The 18,270-nt window shown below is 47.2% G+C and overlaps 1 protein-coding gene across 4 annotated transcripts; it reads left to right on the top strand.

Moving 5' to 3' along the window:
- Nucleotides 1-7: 7 nt before the first annotated feature.
- On the top strand, nt 8-16,274 carry LOC106606957 (glutamine-rich protein 2). Of its 4 annotated transcripts, none has more exons than XM_045720275.1 (20): nt 8-965; nt 4,707-4,811; nt 5,210-5,290; nt 5,446-5,559; nt 5,670-6,423; nt 6,529-6,614; nt 6,688-6,833; nt 7,195-7,300; nt 7,559-7,801; nt 8,048-8,170; nt 8,292-8,366; nt 9,705-9,869; nt 10,121-10,239; nt 12,956-13,021; nt 13,154-13,255; nt 13,479-13,709; nt 13,944-14,118; nt 14,324-14,435; nt 15,700-15,822; nt 16,052-16,274. In XM_045720275.1, the coding sequence occupies exons 1-20, from the start codon at nt 573-575 to the stop codon at nt 16,216-16,218; spliced, it is 3,486 nt and encodes a 1,161-aa protein (XP_045576231.1). In that variant the 5' UTR covers nt 8-572; the 3' UTR covers nt 16,219-16,274. The 4 variants fall into 4 exon arrangements, with proteins under 4 accessions (XP_045576231.1, XP_045576232.1, XP_045576234.1 ...); XM_045720276.1 differs by having other exon boundaries at nt 9-965; nt 15,703-15,822; XM_045720278.1 differs by lacking the exon at nt 13,479-13,709 and having other exon boundaries at nt 10-965.
- The last annotated feature ends 1,996 nt before the right edge of the window (nt 16,275-18,270 follow it).

The following is an 18,270-nucleotide window of genomic DNA, read 5'->3' as shown; positions in this document are numbered from 1 at the left end:
TTTGCATACTTTCTCAACAACACAACCTTTGTCCTACCTGATGAGGATTTGATGCCCGCCTCTGCCTTGTTGCTCAGCAACCAGGGACGCTGTGAGTCACAATGTGGGACGCAATTATTGTGTAATGGAAGGAGGCTACATCCAATCACAAAAGAGAACTGTACTCACTGTCATTGTTACGTCCAATACGGTTCTATGGTAGGCGTGAGAGATTAGAACCAAATTGAACCAATTTCTAAAATAAGGTTAGAAATGGCATTGGAATAAGAAACAACCGAGATTGAGTAGCAACGAAAAGGTGTTGAAAATTAACTGTGTAGGGAACATTTCATTCTAATTTACAAACACTTTATTTAGTACAGAAGAATCAGAGTATTTTTGTTCTATAATTTTACATTTAAAAAAAAAATAGCGTTCGATCCTGTCGTTTTTTTCATCTTATGTTGTTTAATTGAATCATTCTGGCGTTTAATTTTTACAAACTAAGATGGCAATATTGGAAGAAGATATATCTTTCATATCCCTCGTAAATACTTTTTAATAACATCAACTCAAAAGTAGTGTGAGACAAAATGTCAGCTGACATTAGTTTGTTCGATTTGGTGAACCTGTCGATCGGGACACCTGAAGTTGGAGCTGTCAACTTCAATGCGTTGCATACCCTCCTCCACGCTATCCTGGGACACCTGAAAATCCAAAATGTGACCACCGGCTGGAGAGAGCAGGATACCCCGCCACAGGAGCCCCATGGCACTGTGGCGCATCTGACCAAGTCCTCTAGCCCGTACCATCACATGGAAGACAAACTTCGGCAGATAGAGAGACAGATGGCCGCGCTGGAGAAGCTTCCTAGCGGTACAGATCTTCTGAGCCGCACTGCCTCAACCACAACACCGGTCAACGACTTGTGGCAGCTAATGCAGCTTCGCAGCAAGGCTCAGGCGAGTGAGGACGGCGTGTCCAAGGTGAGACAGGCTCTTCCTCAAAATGTAATTATTAAAATCACACTGTCATCGCTGAGTTATAATTGTATTATAAATTGAAATAATGTTATGCGAGGACAGGTGAAAGTTGAACACTGCTGCTGTGGCAGTGCTGCCTCCCTTGATCAACAGTCAAAACTGTGTTGAAACTTTGATTTGTCTGTGATGCACAATTTTGCTTGTCGTAAGATAGGCGCCAAATCATCCCAAAACATTTTTGTGGTCAAAGAAAAATGTCCATAACAGTCAAGAAATAGGATTACATTACAGTTCCACTGGGTATTCTAGACTAGACATCCATCTTGTGACAGATGTTAGAGTCTGAGGTTTATTTATTGACCCTTATTTTACCAGGTAAATTGACTAACATATTCTCTTACAGCAACGACATGGGGAAGAGTTAACGTTGGGAGGAGAGGGCACGAATGAGCCAATTGGAACCTAGGGATGATTAGGTGGCCATGATGGTATGAGGGCCAGATTGGGAATTTAGCCACAACACCGGGGTTAACACCCCTACTCATACGATAAGTGCCATGGGATCTTTAGTGACCACAGAGTCAGGACACTGAAAGACAGCCCTGGGGCACTGGAATTTCCTTAGACCAGAGGGAAGAGTACCACCTATTGGCCTTCCAGTGTAACCGATGTGAAATGGCTAGCTAGTTAGCGGTGGTGTGCGCTAATAGCGTTTCAATCGGTGACGTCACTCGCTCTGAGTCCTTGAAGTAGTTGTTCCCCTTGTTCTGCAAGGGCCGCGGCTTTTGGCGCGATGGGTAACGATGCTTCGTGGGTGTCAGTTGTTGATGTGTGCAGAGGGTCCCTGGTTCGAGCCCAGGTAGGGGCGAGGAGAGGGACTGAAGCTATACTGTTACACCAGCAGCATTCTGTCTCCAATCCAGGTACCGACCAGGACCAACTACCTAGTTTCTGAGGCAAGCCAGCAGTAGAATGCAGGGGGATATGCTGCTGGCAAGTGATTCAGCCCCTCTTATCTGTATTAAGTCCTTGAGTGCTTGCTCATCAAAGCCCTGTTCCACAGCTGGGGGCCTGTCTGTGTGGTGAATGGTGAGCATTTCAGAACACTCAACACTGGATAAGGATATTGATGACAGAGCACAGCACAATAGGTGATGGGCACCACACTGTCTTCTCAAATGACCTCGCTGTGTCTCTGTTCCAGTTTCCAAAGGAAAGGCCACTCCCCAAAGATAAGCACCACTCCTGTGTTCGCTGTGGAACAAAATTGAATAGCTGAGTAGTACAGATCACGAGGGGAGGCTGCTGAGAGGGGACGGCTCATTGTAATGGCTGGAATGGAATTAATGGAACGTAGTCAAACGTGGTTTCCATATGTTTGATGTGTTTGAAACCATTCCACCTATTCAGCTCCAGCCATTACCACAAGCCCGTCCTCCCCAATTAAGGTGCCACCAACCTCCTGGGGTGTACACAATTTAGAATCGGTGTCGGTCCAGTACTTCATACCACACTCTGAACTGTATCTCTGCTGTCATCTGAAATGAGTTTGAAATATGGACACTGATAGAGACATGACAGTCTGCGTAAATAAAGCAAGTAGGAAGATAAAAGATTGCGCAGGACTTAGCTATCTTCACTGATGTTGCCCAGACCTGCCCAGTTAACACTCAGGTGATATGAGGGAGGGACAGCCAGTGGGTACAGGCAAAGGTGCCTCTGAAAATCCTCTGCTGTGGGTCAGTACCAGTATCCACTGGACCTGTCTGGACCTCTGGCCCTCGCTGGCCCTGTCTGGCCTTCTCTGGCCCTGTCTGCCATATCCCTGAAGACCAAACTAAGACACAATGTCCATCAGTTTCTGCCTCACAACTCATAGCAGCATATTGTATTTCCCGCATACAGGCCCTTAGCTAGGGTCTCTTTCTTCTTAACCCATGGCAGAGGTTATCAGGGGATTGTTGTGGTTGATAAAGGTGTGCTCCGCTGTGACCCCACAGGGTACATGTCCTGGATCTGAGAGGGTAGCTAAAAGTCTGCCTGAGTGGCGCTCTGTGTTCACAGTGGCGTGGAAGGATTCCAGGCCACCGGCCATCTTAGTTAATGGCTGACTAAAGAGTAACAGGGAGGTAGAGCGGATGTCTATCTTCCCAATCGCAAATAACTTCCTTATCGTTGGGACAGTAAAAGTCAGTGTACTTATATTATGTTAGTTACTAATTTCCTACCCCTTGTACTGGAGTTTTGCTTGTTGTCAGAAGGGGCTTGTATTTATGTTGTCCTGTCCGTTACCATTTGCAACAGACTTGTGGGTGATGCTGACCCAGATGTTGTGGCAGAAACAGGAAGGAGGTTGGGCACTCTGTCCAAACAACATCCTCACAGACAAACAGACAGAGTACTAGGGACATTGTGTCAGAGGAAGTTACGGTTGCGGACGTCCCCTGGTTAGGGAGCCCAGCTCCTTTGAGGGAATAGGACGATGCATACATTTTGCCTACTGTTTGCTGATGTAGGCAATTATCATCATTTCCTGTGAACTCAATATGTCCAATCAGCCTCACGAGTAGCTTTTAAAGTGTCAAAGGAATCTCATAGGAAATGAACCATACCCTGGACCCACTCATCAAAATGTGACAGATACAGTTGATTGTCTCTCTGTTTGTCATTAGGAGTTGGGTTGGTTGCCAGGTTAGAATATTCTAGTGTATGTCCTGCTTACAAGATTTGATCATGTTTTGCCTAATCTCATGTCTTTGAGATGCTTGAGGCGATCAATGAAAAGGTGGTCTCCTCCAGAAATTCCATACGCGCAGGTCATATATCACTTCCACGTTTACAGCTCACTTAACAACCTATTAGTTATTCAGCCAATTGTTTGACGGCCTGTGCAGCTCAGTGGGGTCGCTATGCGTCATTTCATGTCTGGGTGCATTAGAAAAACCCACCGGATCTCTGGTCAATACGTTCAAAGCCACCTGTTTCAACTTTGCTTAGTTAACACAAGCTATTTCTAATTTGCAACACCCAGAGCAAATGTGTGGGTTTACTCTGTCAACAAGGCCTCAGCTGTGTTAGAGAGTGGAGTGGTTCCATATGGGCAGGGGTTATGTACTCTGAAAAACATGGATTATCTGGAGACAGACAGGTCCTACCGCTGCTTTGTAACAGCTGGTGTATCTCATCTACTGCATATGGATGGTGGTGTCCTGGTAACCTCCCTTGGGGTGAAATGTCAACTGGATGGAGCCACGGAGAGGGGTTTTGGGATCCCTCCTAAATGAAGGGGTTTAGGATCTTCCTACTGATCTTCAAAGGAAGTAGCCAGGGGAATAGTCACACATATGGCTTTGGTCAGGGGGATTTCTACCTTAATGAGTCCCCTGACCGCTTCAAAGTTTCACAGAGTCTTACTTTGGGAGATTAGAGAACTGGGCTGAGTCAGTTTCAAGTGTTTTGGGCATGAAGAGGCTGTGAAAAAGCTTTAGACCTAATGTAAAGAGATCACCATGCGTGTTGATTCACCCTGAATAAGGCACCGTGATGCCGAAATGTTGGAGGTTTACCCAATACATTACTGGGAGCTTATATATCGCATGTGCGACCCTCTTTATTTCTATAGCCTACGATTCAGTCATTATAACAGAAACTGACAAAAAGTAATGATTGTGTTAAGTGATCTGACCAGTGAAGTGAGGTTCTTTGAGCTTTGAGTCCTTCGAACACACTCTGTTGTGTTTCCAGTCTATGTCGCTGATCCAGGATCTGCTGAAGGAGATCCAGGACCTGAAGGAGTCCAGAGACGACCTGAAGAAAGAGGTCAAGAGCCTCCAGAACCAACTCAACCAGGTCAGACACACATCCATACTGGCAAACCCTCATAGTGAGGTAGGATTGCAGACAGACAACATTTGGCAACCTTGCTCATCTCCCTCATGAATCTACAGTAGGGGATATACCCAGTGCTCATCACTAGGGAATCCTTCTCCATTTCACCACCCCACACAGTGGTGAAATATAGCGTCATGTAGAGCCCGATCCACCCTGGCCCTGGTCCCCTCCCCCCATCACTCTCTGTAGGGGACATGGTGTCATACAGAGGGCAACAGCATCAAAGAGCCACAGCTTATCTCTGGCAACCTGGCCTGTCACTCACCCCAACAATAGAGTGAGGATAATAGGGATCATCCTACATATCTGTTTCCATCTGGTAGCATGACGTTGCTCTGGGTGTTTTTGGGTTCCAGCTGAATATGAGTGAGCTGGTTGACAGAATCAACGAAGTGGAACAGTACTGCCACCGACTGGACAACCTGGACTCTGCCACCGTGAGTTGGAACTGAGGAGACTGCTTTCCGAGCTCAGAAATGATATACTATATTGTTAAGAGGAGACAAACAATAGTATAGTACTGTAGTAGCTAACTCTAGTAAAAAGAGGTTAATCATGACTTCCTCTCTTTCTTGTCTTCTCTCTATCACAGAAAGAGCTGCAGGACAGAGTTGGGCGTTACCCAGACCCAGACGAGCTCATCCAGTGTGTAACCTGGGACATCATGCAGACCACCTTGGTTAGCGAGCAACAGAATCTGCAAAAGGCATGTCTTATGTCTTGCATGAAAGAGCGAGATTCCTTTATCAAGCAATCATATACAAGACATAGGAATAGACATTAGCTTTGTGTTGATGGTAGCTATTTCTCCAATAGGAAATCAGGCACTCAGTCCCTGTCCCCACATCAGTTGTCATGACCACCATGACTCCTTTCAGCGCCTCAGTCAATGCCAACACTGGAGCTGCTGCCTTCACTCCTGTTACTGTCAGTGTCAGCCAGCATGGGGGGGCACTGCCCCAGCAGTCCCTCTCTGATGGAGCTGCTGCCTTCACTCCTGGCACTGTCACTGTCAGCCAGTATGGGGGGGCGCTGCCCCAGCAGTCCCTCTCTGATGGAGCTGCTGCCTTCACTCCTGTTACTGTCACTGCCAGCCAGCATGGGGGGGCACTGCCCCAGCAGTCCCTCTCTGATGGAGCTGCTGCCTTCACTCCTGTTACTGTCACTGCCAGCCAGCATGGGGGGGCGCTGCCCCAGCAGTCCCTCTCTGATGGAGCTGCTGCCTTTACTCCTGTTACTGTCACTGCCAGCCAGCATGGGGGGGCGCTGCCCCAGCAGTCCCTCTCTGATGTGGCTGCTGCCTGTACTCCTGGCACTGTCACTGTCAGCCAGCATGGGGGGGCGCTGCCCCAGCAGTCCCTCTCTGATGGAGCTCTGATGGTGGGCAGAAAACCCCTGTCTCGTGTGGCCAGCGGGGCAGAGCGTTACCCAGAGACAGTGGAGGCCCTGAGGGACGTGGGCAGGCTCAGGGAGAGACACAACACCCTGGAGACCAGAGTAGAGCTGCTGGAAGCAGGCAAGGCCGACCAGGCCCAGCTCCAGCACCTCCGGGAGCTCCTCACTGACATGGGTAAGATAATAATGTGGAGATTGGATAGTGTATGGCTATTCTATGTTTTCTTTTACTGAATGATATCTTTTGTGTGGGATGACCATTTTTGTCCTGAATGTGTAGGTGACAGGGATGTGCCAGACAAACTGTTGGATCAACTGAATCATCTGAGAGTTCTGGTCGACAGCCTGATGGGTGACAGAGCCAAGGTGAGCGAGGAAGATGTACGCACGCACACGCGCACACACACACATTGTTGATGACCCCATGTCCCTGTCGTAGCTGGGAGAACTGGAGCAGCTGATTCTGAACATAGGGACAGTTCAGGGCTCAGAGGGAGGCTCAGAAACAGCCAAAGGGTCAGACAGTGAGGACTCCTCTGACTCTCCTAATCAAGGACTGCTCAGACTGCAGATATTATACCTCAGGTAAACAACAACACAGGAGCACACAGGAAGGCTAAATAGAGATGATAGATAGTTTATTATGGAAACTACATTTGATATCATTTGGTAGTCTAAGTAATTTGTAACACAGGAGGTTGGCGGTACCTTAATTGGGGAGAACGGGCTCGTGGTAACTACTGGAGTGGAATCAGTGGAATGGTATGGAGGCCATGGTTTCCAGGTGTTTAATGCCATTCCATTTGCTCTGTTCCGGACATTATTACGAGCCATTCTTCCCTCAGCAGTTTTATGGCCAGTTGAGATGTGGTAGTTTTCCATTGGAAGAGAGGTGGTGGCCTGCTCCTCATGGCCTGGTGCTCCTGTTCCACCACTCTGTGTTCAGGAACGCAGTGCAGAAAGTGGAGGAAGAGGTGCTACTGCTGAAGACTGAGAACACCTCAGCCAAGGCTGAGCAGAAGACCAAGAAAGACAGACAGCTACAGGATCAGGTTAGACAGACAGACAGACAGACAGACAGACAGACAGACAGACAGACAGACAGACAGACAGACAGACAGACAGACAGACAGACAGACAGACAGACAGATATTCCAGTGCGTATCGATATTTGAATACACTGTCAGGTCTAACACCAGCGTGTAAAACCTTCAACTGTAGAATATAGCTGAGACAGCATCATCCATAATGTAACAGCTAGTGGCCCCTGGTGGCCCCAACATGGCCCTCACACTGCCCTCTCACCGCAGATGGACAACCTGCGAGGCATGCTGGAGGACATGATGGCGTCCTCCTCCTCGCTGCTCTCCCAGAGCCTCCAGCAGGAGCCCCAGGGATCAGAGCAGGCAGGCGGGCAGCAAGGCTCCACGTGCCCCTCCTGCTCTGTAGATGTGAGCAGGAAGGTCAGCCAGCTGTTCCAGCGCTATGAGAATCTCCAGGGCCTGGTTAGCAGATTCATGAATCAGCAGGGAGGAGGCAGACCTGGAGCAGAGGTACTATAGGCAGGGCCAGGATAGAGGATGAAACAGAATAAGAAAGGGTTTAAATTAAATAATAGGTCTGTTATGTTGAACCCTGAGGGAGGGATACGTTTAGAGATGATATGTAAGGGAAGCTCTAGCAGGGCAGTAGTGTGTTAAGGGAAAGGAGTGTGTCAGTGCCAGCGCGCTCCATGGCAGTGGGGCCATGGCTGTGTATTACACATATAGAACCCTGTCTCTCTGTGTTGTTTCTGCCAGAGCTCGGAGCTGATGAATGACGTTCAGGGAGCCATCATGCAGCTGCAGGCTGAGTGTGAGAAGCTCCACGGCACAGCCAACCACCTGATTGAGGAGCACAGCCAGAAACAGGTCCACATCGACGTGAGTCTGGGAGGGAGGGCTGCAGCAGGGGGAGGCCCATAGGGGAATAGGAGATGCTCCATGCTGTACTTCTGTTCCAAGCCACAGAAAGAGGATTCTCAGTAATGTCTTTCTGTCACAGCATCTGTACAAGTCCATGGAAGAACTGGACGAGAAGAAAGCTGACAAAGAGCTTGTGGAGATGGAGATTGAAATCGTGAGTCTCTCACCACAACATGGCATAGTTTAGCTTTCCCTCAGCGTGTTATACTCATCTCAGGTGAACTCTCACAAGTTCTCACATGTTGTTAGTCTAGACAAGCTTCCACAAGTCCGTTCAAGACCATAGGGGTACCTACAAATCCCAACATGCTCAGGGTCACCTGTACCAGTCCATGCTAAACCCTAACAAGGCCATACAAGTCACCACAAGCCCATACGTGTCCATACACAAGTTCATACACATGTGTATTTATTCCAACAAGTCCATACAGGTTTCACCTAACCCCTACAAGTCCATACAGGTTTCACCTAACCCTTACAAGTCCATACAGGTTTCACCTAACCCTTACAAGTCCATACAGGTTTCACCTAACCCTTACAAGTCCATACAGGTTTCACCTAACCCTTACAAGTCCATACAGGTTTCACCTAACCCTTACAAGTCCATACAGGTTTCACCTAACCCCTACAAGTCCATACAGGTTACACCTAACCCCTACAAGTCCATACAGGTTTCACCTAACCCTTACAAGTCCATACAGGTTTCACCTAACCCTTACAAGTCCATACAGGTTTCACCTAACCCCTACAAGTCCATACAGGTTTCACCTAACCCTTACAAGTCCATACAGGTTTCACCTAACCCTTACAAGTCCATACAGGTTTCACCTAACCCCTACAAGTCCATACAGGTTTCACCTAACCCCTACAAGTCCATACAGGTTTCACCTAACCCTTACAAGTCCATACAGGTTTCACCTAACCCTTACAAGTCCATACAGGTTTCACCTAACCCTTACAAGTCCATACAGGTTTCACCTAACCCTTACAAGTCCATACAGGTTTCACCTAACCCTTACAAGTCCATACAGGTTTCACCTAACCCTTACAAGTCCATACAGGTTTCACCTAACCCTTACAAGTCCATACAGGTTTCACCTAACCCCTACAAGTCCATACAGGTTTCACCTAACCCCTACAAGTCCATACAGGTTTCACCTAACCCTTACAAGTCCATACAGGTTTCACCTAACCCCTACAAGTCCATACAGGTTTCACCTAACCCTTACAAGTCCATGCCGGTTTCACCTAACCCCTACAAGTCCATACAGGTTTCACCTAACCCCTACAAGTCCATACAGGTTTCACCTAACCCTTACAAGTCCATACAGGTTTCACCTAACCCTTACAAGTCCATGCAGGTTTCACCTAACCCTTACAAGTCCATACAGGTTTCACCTAACCCCTACAAGTCCATACAGGTTTCACCTAACCCTTACAAGCCCACACTAGTACTGCCATTGCCCTGACTGCATCTCCTCTCTTCCTGTAGAAAGCAGACAAGCGTGCCCTGGACACCAAGGTGAGTCGCATGCAGTTTGACTCCATGACAGAGGAGCTCAACACCATGTTCCAGGAGCTGCTCAGCAAGATCACCGGCCAGGAGCAGGACTGGCACAAAATCATCGACAAAATCTCCACCGAGATGGAGTGCAAGGTGGGACTGAGCAGGAAGTTACCCTGCTAAATGGATGTTTTTATAATAGGCCTACATGTCCATTGATATGCTATCACCAATACATATATCTCACAAGTCTGTATGTCACAAGTTTTTAAGTGTTTTACGAACGTGTTTATAGTGACAGATAGCATTGCTTGTAAAAATCTCATGGAATGTCTGTCTGGAGTGTCTGGTGGTAGTTTATATCTTTGGGATCCCTGTAGTACATCTGTTGTCTATCTGTGTAGCTGGACCGGATTGAGCTGGATCCTGTGAAGAAGCAGCTAGAGGACCGCTGGAAGAGCATCCGTAAGCAGCTGCAGGCCCAGCCTGCCCCGAAGGAGGACGACGCTGCAGGCATCAGGAAGTAAGTCACATGTCACTGGTCACAGCCAGGCCCAGGAGGGATGATGGCTGGATAAGTCCAGGTAGCTCTATGGAGTTCTACATGATGATGCCTTCATTGTCTTCCTGTGTTTTTTCGTTCATTTTATCTCTGTCTATATTCTGTCTATATGTCTATGTTCTGTTTGTATACTGTTGTTTACTCACGGTGTATGTACAGTATATACTGTATTCTGTTCATAGCGCATCCTAATATACCTACTATTGTACACACTATTTTCCTTCCAAATGATATACTGTCTATACACACCACTGTCGTGTCTTTGGCATCATTAAACTGATGACTGTTAGTTTATCAAGTCAATTCTCTGTAATTATTGTTACGTGATTATAATCAGGTAAAATGTAATTAACTAGGAAGTCGGGGCACCAAGGAAAATATTCAGATTACAAAGTTATAATTTTCCTAATATAACTTTCAGATATTTTAATATCTGATCAATTAGTCTCATTCCAAACGTCGTAAATTGTTGGTTATCTGCACGAACCCAGTCTTCACTATGAATCCTCGATACATCAATTGTCTCAATAATTTATTTATTAACTAACTAAATAATCACAGAAATGCACATACAAACAAACAAACAAACAAAGTAGATATGGTTACAAGGAAATTATAGGGGATGTGCCCTAGTTGGCTAAACCGGTATTACGGCTTGGTGGACAAAAGGGAAGTGGGTGTAGACTGAGAAAGGCGGGAATTACGCAAATGAGTCACTACACACTTGATAATCATATTCATTGATTGAAATGCTAATCCTTTATACATGAACGCTCACTCATTCGGGAATAATTGCAATCAATATATATATTTACGCTCAGTGTGTCGTCATGATCGCTGTTGGGATCGTCCGTCTTTCTGTTGGAGAGTTTGTCCGCCCTCTCTCTCTTCCGCGGTTAGAATGGATAGTTCAGAGTAACATTCAGCAATGTTGTTATAGAATAGATGTTTCGGCAGTTGTTGGCCTTCGCATTCAATGGTATAGAATTCCTAGCTGCAGACTAGTAATTAGTATCAAAGATTTGCTCTTATTCTGTCGGTATCGATAGTCTCAGAGTTTCAACAACCATTACAACCTTAGCTTATACTCAGGTTTATGGTTTCTCCTCAAACCTTAGCCCTCTCGTGGTAATCGAGGTAAGCTGGTCTGCTCTCAAACCTTAGCCCTCTCGTGGTAATCGAGGTAAGCTGGTCTGCTCTCAAACCTTAGCCCTCTCGTGGTAATCGAGGTAAGCTGGTCTGCTCTCAAACCTTCGCCCTCTCGTGGTAATCGGAGTAAGCTGGTCTGAAGGGAATTCTTCAGGTTGGGGTTAATGTCTGTGCTCATGGGGCGGGCCAATGATTTAGTTAAACTCCAAAGGGAATTGGAGTTTCTTTCTTTAAACAGTTTAAAATCACATGACATAATTTCACAAATAGTTTAATCTTTACTCATTCATTTTATACAAGAATTAGATGCAAGCCTCACAACCGAGTCTCTTGTATAAACAGAGTTATGGTAATGTGGCTGTATTGTCTCTCATGAGATTCACAAAATTGTACAAAACGGACCAGTTCGTTGCTAGATTCTTCCCCGACCGTGTAGACATTCTCCAAAACATGGACATTGTTCAGTTCTCAAGTTCTGTGATGTGGAAGAGGTTCCTTTGTTCTCCTGTGAACCTCACTCCCTCTATACTCTGGCCATGAGGAGAGAACTCCTCTAGGAATTTATGACTTGCCTAACAGAGCCTGGGTGTAGGGGGAAGAGAGAGAGGTGGTGGTGAGAGAGAGAGGGGGATGGTGCAGAGAGAGGGGGATGATGCAGAGAGAGGGGGATGGTGCAGAGAGAGGGGGATGGTGCAGAGAGAGGGGGATGATGCAGAGAGAGGGGGATGGTGCAGAGAGAGGGGATGATGCAGAGAGAGGGGGATGATGCAGAGAGAGGGGGATGATGCAGAGAGAGGGGGATGGTGCAGAGAGAGGGGGATGGTGCAGAGAGAGGGGGATGGTGCAGAGAGAGGGGGATGATGCAGAGAGAGGGGGATGGTGCAGAGAGAGGGGGATGATGCAGAGAGAGGGGGATGGTGCAGAGAGAGGGGGATGGTGCAGAGAGAGGGGATGGTGCAGAGAGAGGGGGATGATGCAGAGAGAGGGGGATGGTGCAGAGAGAGGGGGATGGTGCAGAGAGAGGGGGATGATGCAGAGAGAGGGGGATGGTGCAGAGAGAGGGGGATGATGCAGAGAGAGGGGGATGATGCAGAGAGAGGGGGATGGTGCAGAGAGAGGGGGATGGTGCAGAGAGAGGGGGATGATGCAGAGAGAGGGGGATGGTGCAGAGAGAGGGGGATGGTGCAGAGAGAGGGGGATGGTGCAGAGAGAGGGGGATGGTGCTCGCTGTACCCAAAGAGGGCCACGTCATGACACCATGTATTTATATTCAGGATTCTGACACATGCTCCCTCTGATATATCTACTCTGGATTGTTAATTGGACTCGTTCTGTCATTTCTTGTTTGTTTGTTTGTTTGTTTGTTTCTTGATTATTTGTGTATTTCTATTATATTTGCTAGACATTCTACTGCGCTGTTGGAGCTAGAAACAAAAGCATTTTGCTGCACCTGTTATAACACCTGCAAATCTGTGTATGCAACCAATAAAGTTTGATTTGATTTGTCTTTGTTACGTCCCTTTCATAGACAACTTGTGGCAAGGTTCCACTGCATCTCCTGCGACCGCCCAGTCGATATGCTTACCCCAGGACCGTAAGTAAATGATAATAATGTCCTATTTTTATACAGTGCACACAGACATTGTGGAAATTGAAATAATAGGATTGTGGTGCTGCTTATTCACCTACCTCTCTTTCTTCTTTCTCTCTCTCCACTGGACAACAGGCACTTGGTCACCGTGCCCTCCACTCCTGGCCTACCCTCCCACAAGTCCAACCGACCGTACACCATCTATGAGCTTGAGCAGGTTCGCCAGCACTGCAGAAGGTGAGAGCAGACAGTCATACTCTATACATCTCCGTCAAACATCACAACTGAAACTCTTACTTGGCCCCATTTTAACCAGCAGGGGGTGCCAGTGTCCCAACATCCAATATACAGTGTAGTCAACTTTATCTTACCCCCAAAGACCTAACACCCACGCTAGATCAGTCAGAAGTGTTCCACAGTTACAAGTGTCTGACATTAGCCAGCTCTCCCCCCATCTCAGCCTGAGGCCAGGGACCAACCACAGCCACTTTGAGATGGCCAGCTCCGAAAGGGCCATGATGCAGGTGCAGAGGATCCACACCATGATGTGTAGGCAGATAGAGAGAGTGCAGAGCCATCTAGTTGGCCCAGAGCGCACCTACAGCCAGGGGGCTCTGAGGGAGATCGGGTCCTCCCGCTATCCACACATCCTGAGCCCGCTGCAGAGGACCAGCCAGAGTCTGCCCAAGCAGTGAGTCAGTCAGTCAGGCCAGGGTCAGGCAGGGAAGCCGGGAGCACATGTATTGAAGCAGGGGAAGGACCAAAAAGTTGTCCATATTGCTTTGTCATGGTTTAGAAAAGGGTCAGGGAGGCAAGGTGACCCAATTTACCTACAAACTATAAATACTGTATTGTCAGGTCTGTTTAAAACCTCTAGAAGTGTTTATCTTCTGACCTTCAACCTCCACTCCTGTGTCCATCCTAGCGAGCGCATCCCAGAGATGGCGGACTACAGTTACCTGGCCATGTCCCGGAGCTGTGGAGGCAGCCACACCGTGACCTACCCCAACCGCCGCTACACCCGCCTGCAGCACATCAGCCACTTCATCCAGGCTGAGGAGGAGACACCGCCCATCTCCAGCTCCCCACTGCGCATTCAGGTGAGTGAGACCAACCTCACCTACTGTGGGTTACTGTACTGACAGATAACTAAACCACTGCCAGCCCATAGGAATACACCTGGTCGATCACGTTTGTTGAGCCATTTATACAAGTTATCATGTTGAGTACAGAGTATATTTGAGGTGTATTTGACAGTTGTAAGGTATGCAAATATTTGACCTTGTCCTTGTGCCTATTGGTCAGCCGGAGGAGGTGGACATCCTGGGATTGGACGGACATATCTACAAGGGCCGCCTGAAAACCAGATTGGTCAAGACTGTGGATGCCAGACTACCCACCATCTTTCCTAAAGACGGTACAGGGTTCTGGACTGGGATTATATTCAGCTCTACTCTACAGTACTGTGTATTTTTAGAGTGGAATTACATGTATTGAAAAGAAAATGGAATCTGGACAATTGTGAACAAAAGATAGACTACTTAATTCATGTTACTCAATTCAAGCAACTGCAGTGCAGTTAAACTATTCCCACTGGTCCATTTTGTATTTTTATGCCATCGCTCCAAAAAGTCACCTAATGTTAAGTGTGACATGTCTGCATGCTGTGGGCAGCTGTCATGGTCCGGGCCTGGGAGAGAGGTGAGGTCCAGACTCCAGTTCTGACAGCCCATATGGACTCCTCATTGACAGTGACGCACACTTCCGAGGATTCACTGTCACCCCTGGGCCCAGTTACACAACGCGTCTTAAGATGATGATCACACTGTGCCTTCTGTCCAGGCCCCAACTGCCCTTAGCCTGTTTCCTCTCTCTCGCTCCCTGGACAATGTGTCCAGAGTTGGGCTCGCGGTGCAGAGATAAAGAGTAAAGTGGAGTGTGTGGAGGAAGAGTGAGGGGGGACATCATGGGGAAGTGGGAGGTGAAGGGTCAGGAGAGAATGGGGAGGAGACTGAAAAGTTGGGGTGGGTTGAGAAAGAAAGTGGGCTGTTTGGTTGGGAATGAGAATTTGAGGAGGGATACAGTACAGTGTTTAAAGTGGCGTATGATGAAGGATTTGGAACGAGGGTCTGGAGAAGGACGAGGGTGAGGAGATTTAGGGAAGGAGAGAGGAGCTTCCCTAAATCTAGGGAGTATTTTAGGGAGTATTTTAGGAGGGTTTAAGGAAGTGAATTAGCAATAAGAATGGGCTGCACTGGGGTTGGGGGAGGGGCTCTGGTTGGTATAGTGTTCCACACTGGAAAGAACCCAATGTTACTATGTTATAGAAGATCAGGCCTGGTGTCTGTAACAGACTGTAAATAGAACCTGGGGTAACACTGCTTGCATTCCATCATTTCTATCTTAATATCCTTAATATCTGATCATACAAATCAAGCCCTGTAGGAAGAAAGAGGGAAATGTGCTGTCCTGTTTTATGCCTGGGATTTGGTGTTGTGATTCCCAGTAATTTATGAGACAATTGAATGAGTCAAAATAGTATTGAAAGAGTATTTTGCTCAATACTTGGAAGAAGGTGTATGTCTGGTATGGGTATGTAGGTACAGTATGGCTATGGTTGTGGTGGGGTCCTGTCATTCCCATGTCAAGGCCGCGATGTGACGTTGTTGTTTTAATGACAGCAGGCATGTGCAAGAGCAAAGACAAGATCATGCGCTCCCAGTTCCAGAAGCCTGGCTGCACAGAGCCGGGCTGTGTGACCCCTGTGCGACCCCAGAGTGCCAAGACCCAGCGCAGCCGCTCAGGTAGGTCAACACCAGCGTCATTACCCATTTGCAACATATAAACCAATTTCACTAACTGGAATAGTGATTACTATGGAATGGTACTGAAATAACACTCACATGGAAATAGCATTCTTCTTTGCTATTGCTGCTGTGCAGCTGTTAAGGTTGATTGTAGCAGACACCTGAACCCTAACCCTTGACCTTTCCCCCTTGCCCCCCTTCCTCCCTTTATCTCCCCCATTCTCAGGCAGCTCTGTGCGGGACCGGCCCATGTCTTCTTTAGGCTGCCTGTCCCAGGCTACCCTTCCCCAGAGCTCGTCCCATGCTGACACCACCAGCGAGCTGCTGCAGCAAGATCTGGAGCTTCACGTGGACCTGAGCCAGTCAGAGGAAGAGCCTGTCATCATCCTGTAGGGGGCGATGGAGAGCCCCACACACCTTATTTTAATAAACCGTTTACAGCAGCAGCAGGAGGGTATCCTGGTCTCCATTTTGTAATGGAGCATACAGACGTTGTGAAAATCAAGTCTGATATTAGTCAGTTAGGTTATTTATGGATTGTAATGGAAAAACACATTCTGGGACATATGAACACTGTTTCCATGCAACAAAATAGCTGAGTCACAAAATAGTCACATTTCCAAAATGTAGCTTTACAAGTCAGATACCTTACGTGTGGCTACATTACGATTTTGGTTTATGATGCCTGATTTTCAATTACCTTCATAGAGAAGCTTTCAGACAGGTGACCTGAAATACCAGACTGTTTGGATGCAGAAGAATACCACCATGGAGCAATTCATTTGACATATAGGGTCTTATAGAGCGGTATCATTAAGGGCTTGAAATGTCTTCCCTCTCACAGACCCAATTTCTGTAACGTCTGATTCATTGTATTAGTGTCTCAAGTTGTTCCATCACATGTTAAGAGGAAAGACATTCATGCGTGCTGTCATTACCACAAAAATGTACCCCTGTCGTGGACTCATAACGATGGTAGTCAGCCACCTGCATCTATTGGGGAAGCAAAGCAGCCAGGGTTGTAAAACCGGCCCAGATGGCGTTCCCTTCAAATGTCACCATGCCTGTGTCCAGTTACAGCAGTCTCCTGGTGTCTGTGTTTTAAACAAGGGGGTTAGCTATGTGTGTCTCACTCTGGCATAGCATACCATTTTTAACCATGGCACAGCATTGGCTATCATAGCATATCATTTTTAACCATGGCACAGCATTGGCTATCATAGCATACCATTTTAAACCATGGCACAGCATTGGGTATCATAGCATATCATTTTTAACCATGGCACAGCATTGGGTATCATAGCATACCATTTTAAACCATGGCACAGCATTGGGTATCATAGCATACCATTTTTACCCATGGCACAGCATTGGGTATCATAGCATATCATTTTTAACCATGGCACAGCATTGGGTATCATAGCATATCATTTTTAACCATGGCCATGCATTGGGTATCATAGCATATCATTTTTAACCATAGCACAGCATTGGGTATCATAGCATACCATTTTTAACCATGGCACAGCATTGGGTATCATAGCATATCATTTTTAACCATGGCACAGCATTGGGTATCATAGCATACCTTTAGCGTAGCGCCATGTCAGCACTCTACTGCAGTTGTCCGTGGGCCGGGGCGTGGCACGGGGGGAGGGACACAGTTCAAAAAGCCTGTGTGATTGCAGGACACAATATGAATGAATAAACTTGAAAGGACAAACTGTACTGTCAGTGAGGAACGGGGTGACAGTTTCCTAGAAGCAGGGGCTCTGCTTAGACACATTTTGTGTCAATGAGAAATATCATGTATATGTATCTCTATCCATGCCAGTTTATTAGGTACACCCATCTAGTACCGGGTCAGACCTCCCTTTGCCTCTAGAACAGCCTGAATTCTTCAGGGCATGGAAACGTTGCTCAATTGGTATCAAGGGACCTAACTCTGCCAGGAACACATTCCCCACACCATTACACCACCGCCACCAGCCTGTACCGTTGACAGCAGGCAGGATGGGGCCATGGACTCGTGCTTACACCAAATCCTGACTCTGCCATCAGCATGACGCAACAGGAACCGGGATTCGTCGAACCAGGCAACATTTTGTCACTCATCAATAGTCCAGTGTTGGTGATCGCGTGACAATTGGAGCTGCTTCTTCTTGTTTTAAGCTGATAGGAGTAGAACCTGGTGTAGTCGTCTGCTGCAATATCCCATCTGTGACAAGGACCAATGAGTTGTGCATTCAAAGTCGCTTAGGTCATTCGTTTTTCCCATTCTAATGTTCATTCGAACAGTAACTGAATTCCTGGATGCCTGTCTGCCTGCTTTATATAGCAAGCCACGGCCTCCTGACTCGTGAACAAGGTGGTGTACCTAATAAACTGAGTATAAATGATCCCTTTCATAGCATTTGGATGTAGTCAGGAGTAATGATGCTACTG

This window comes from Salmo salar, chromosome ssa06, assembly GCF_905237065.1.
Source record: "Salmo salar chromosome ssa06, Ssal_v3.1, whole genome shotgun sequence".
NCBI classification, from domain to species: Eukaryota; Metazoa; Chordata; class Actinopteri; order Salmoniformes; family Salmonidae; genus Salmo; species Salmo salar.
The sequence above is the reverse complement of the archived record's forward strand: the minus strand, read 5'-3'. Positions and strand labels throughout refer to the sequence as shown.

Coding starts and splice junctions, on each gene's coding strand:
- LOC106606957 (XM_045720275.1), top strand. CDS start 573: ATGTCAGCTGACATTAGTTTGTTCGATTTGGTGAACCTGTCGATCGGG. Junction 7,301..7,558: donor ACAGACAGCTACAGGATCAG/GTTAGACAGACA, acceptor CTCTCACCGCAG/ATGGACAACCTGCGAGGCAT. Junction 14,436..15,699: donor CACCATCTTTCCTAAAGACG/GTACAGGGTTCT, acceptor TTTTAATGACAG/CAGGCATGTGCAAGAGCAAA.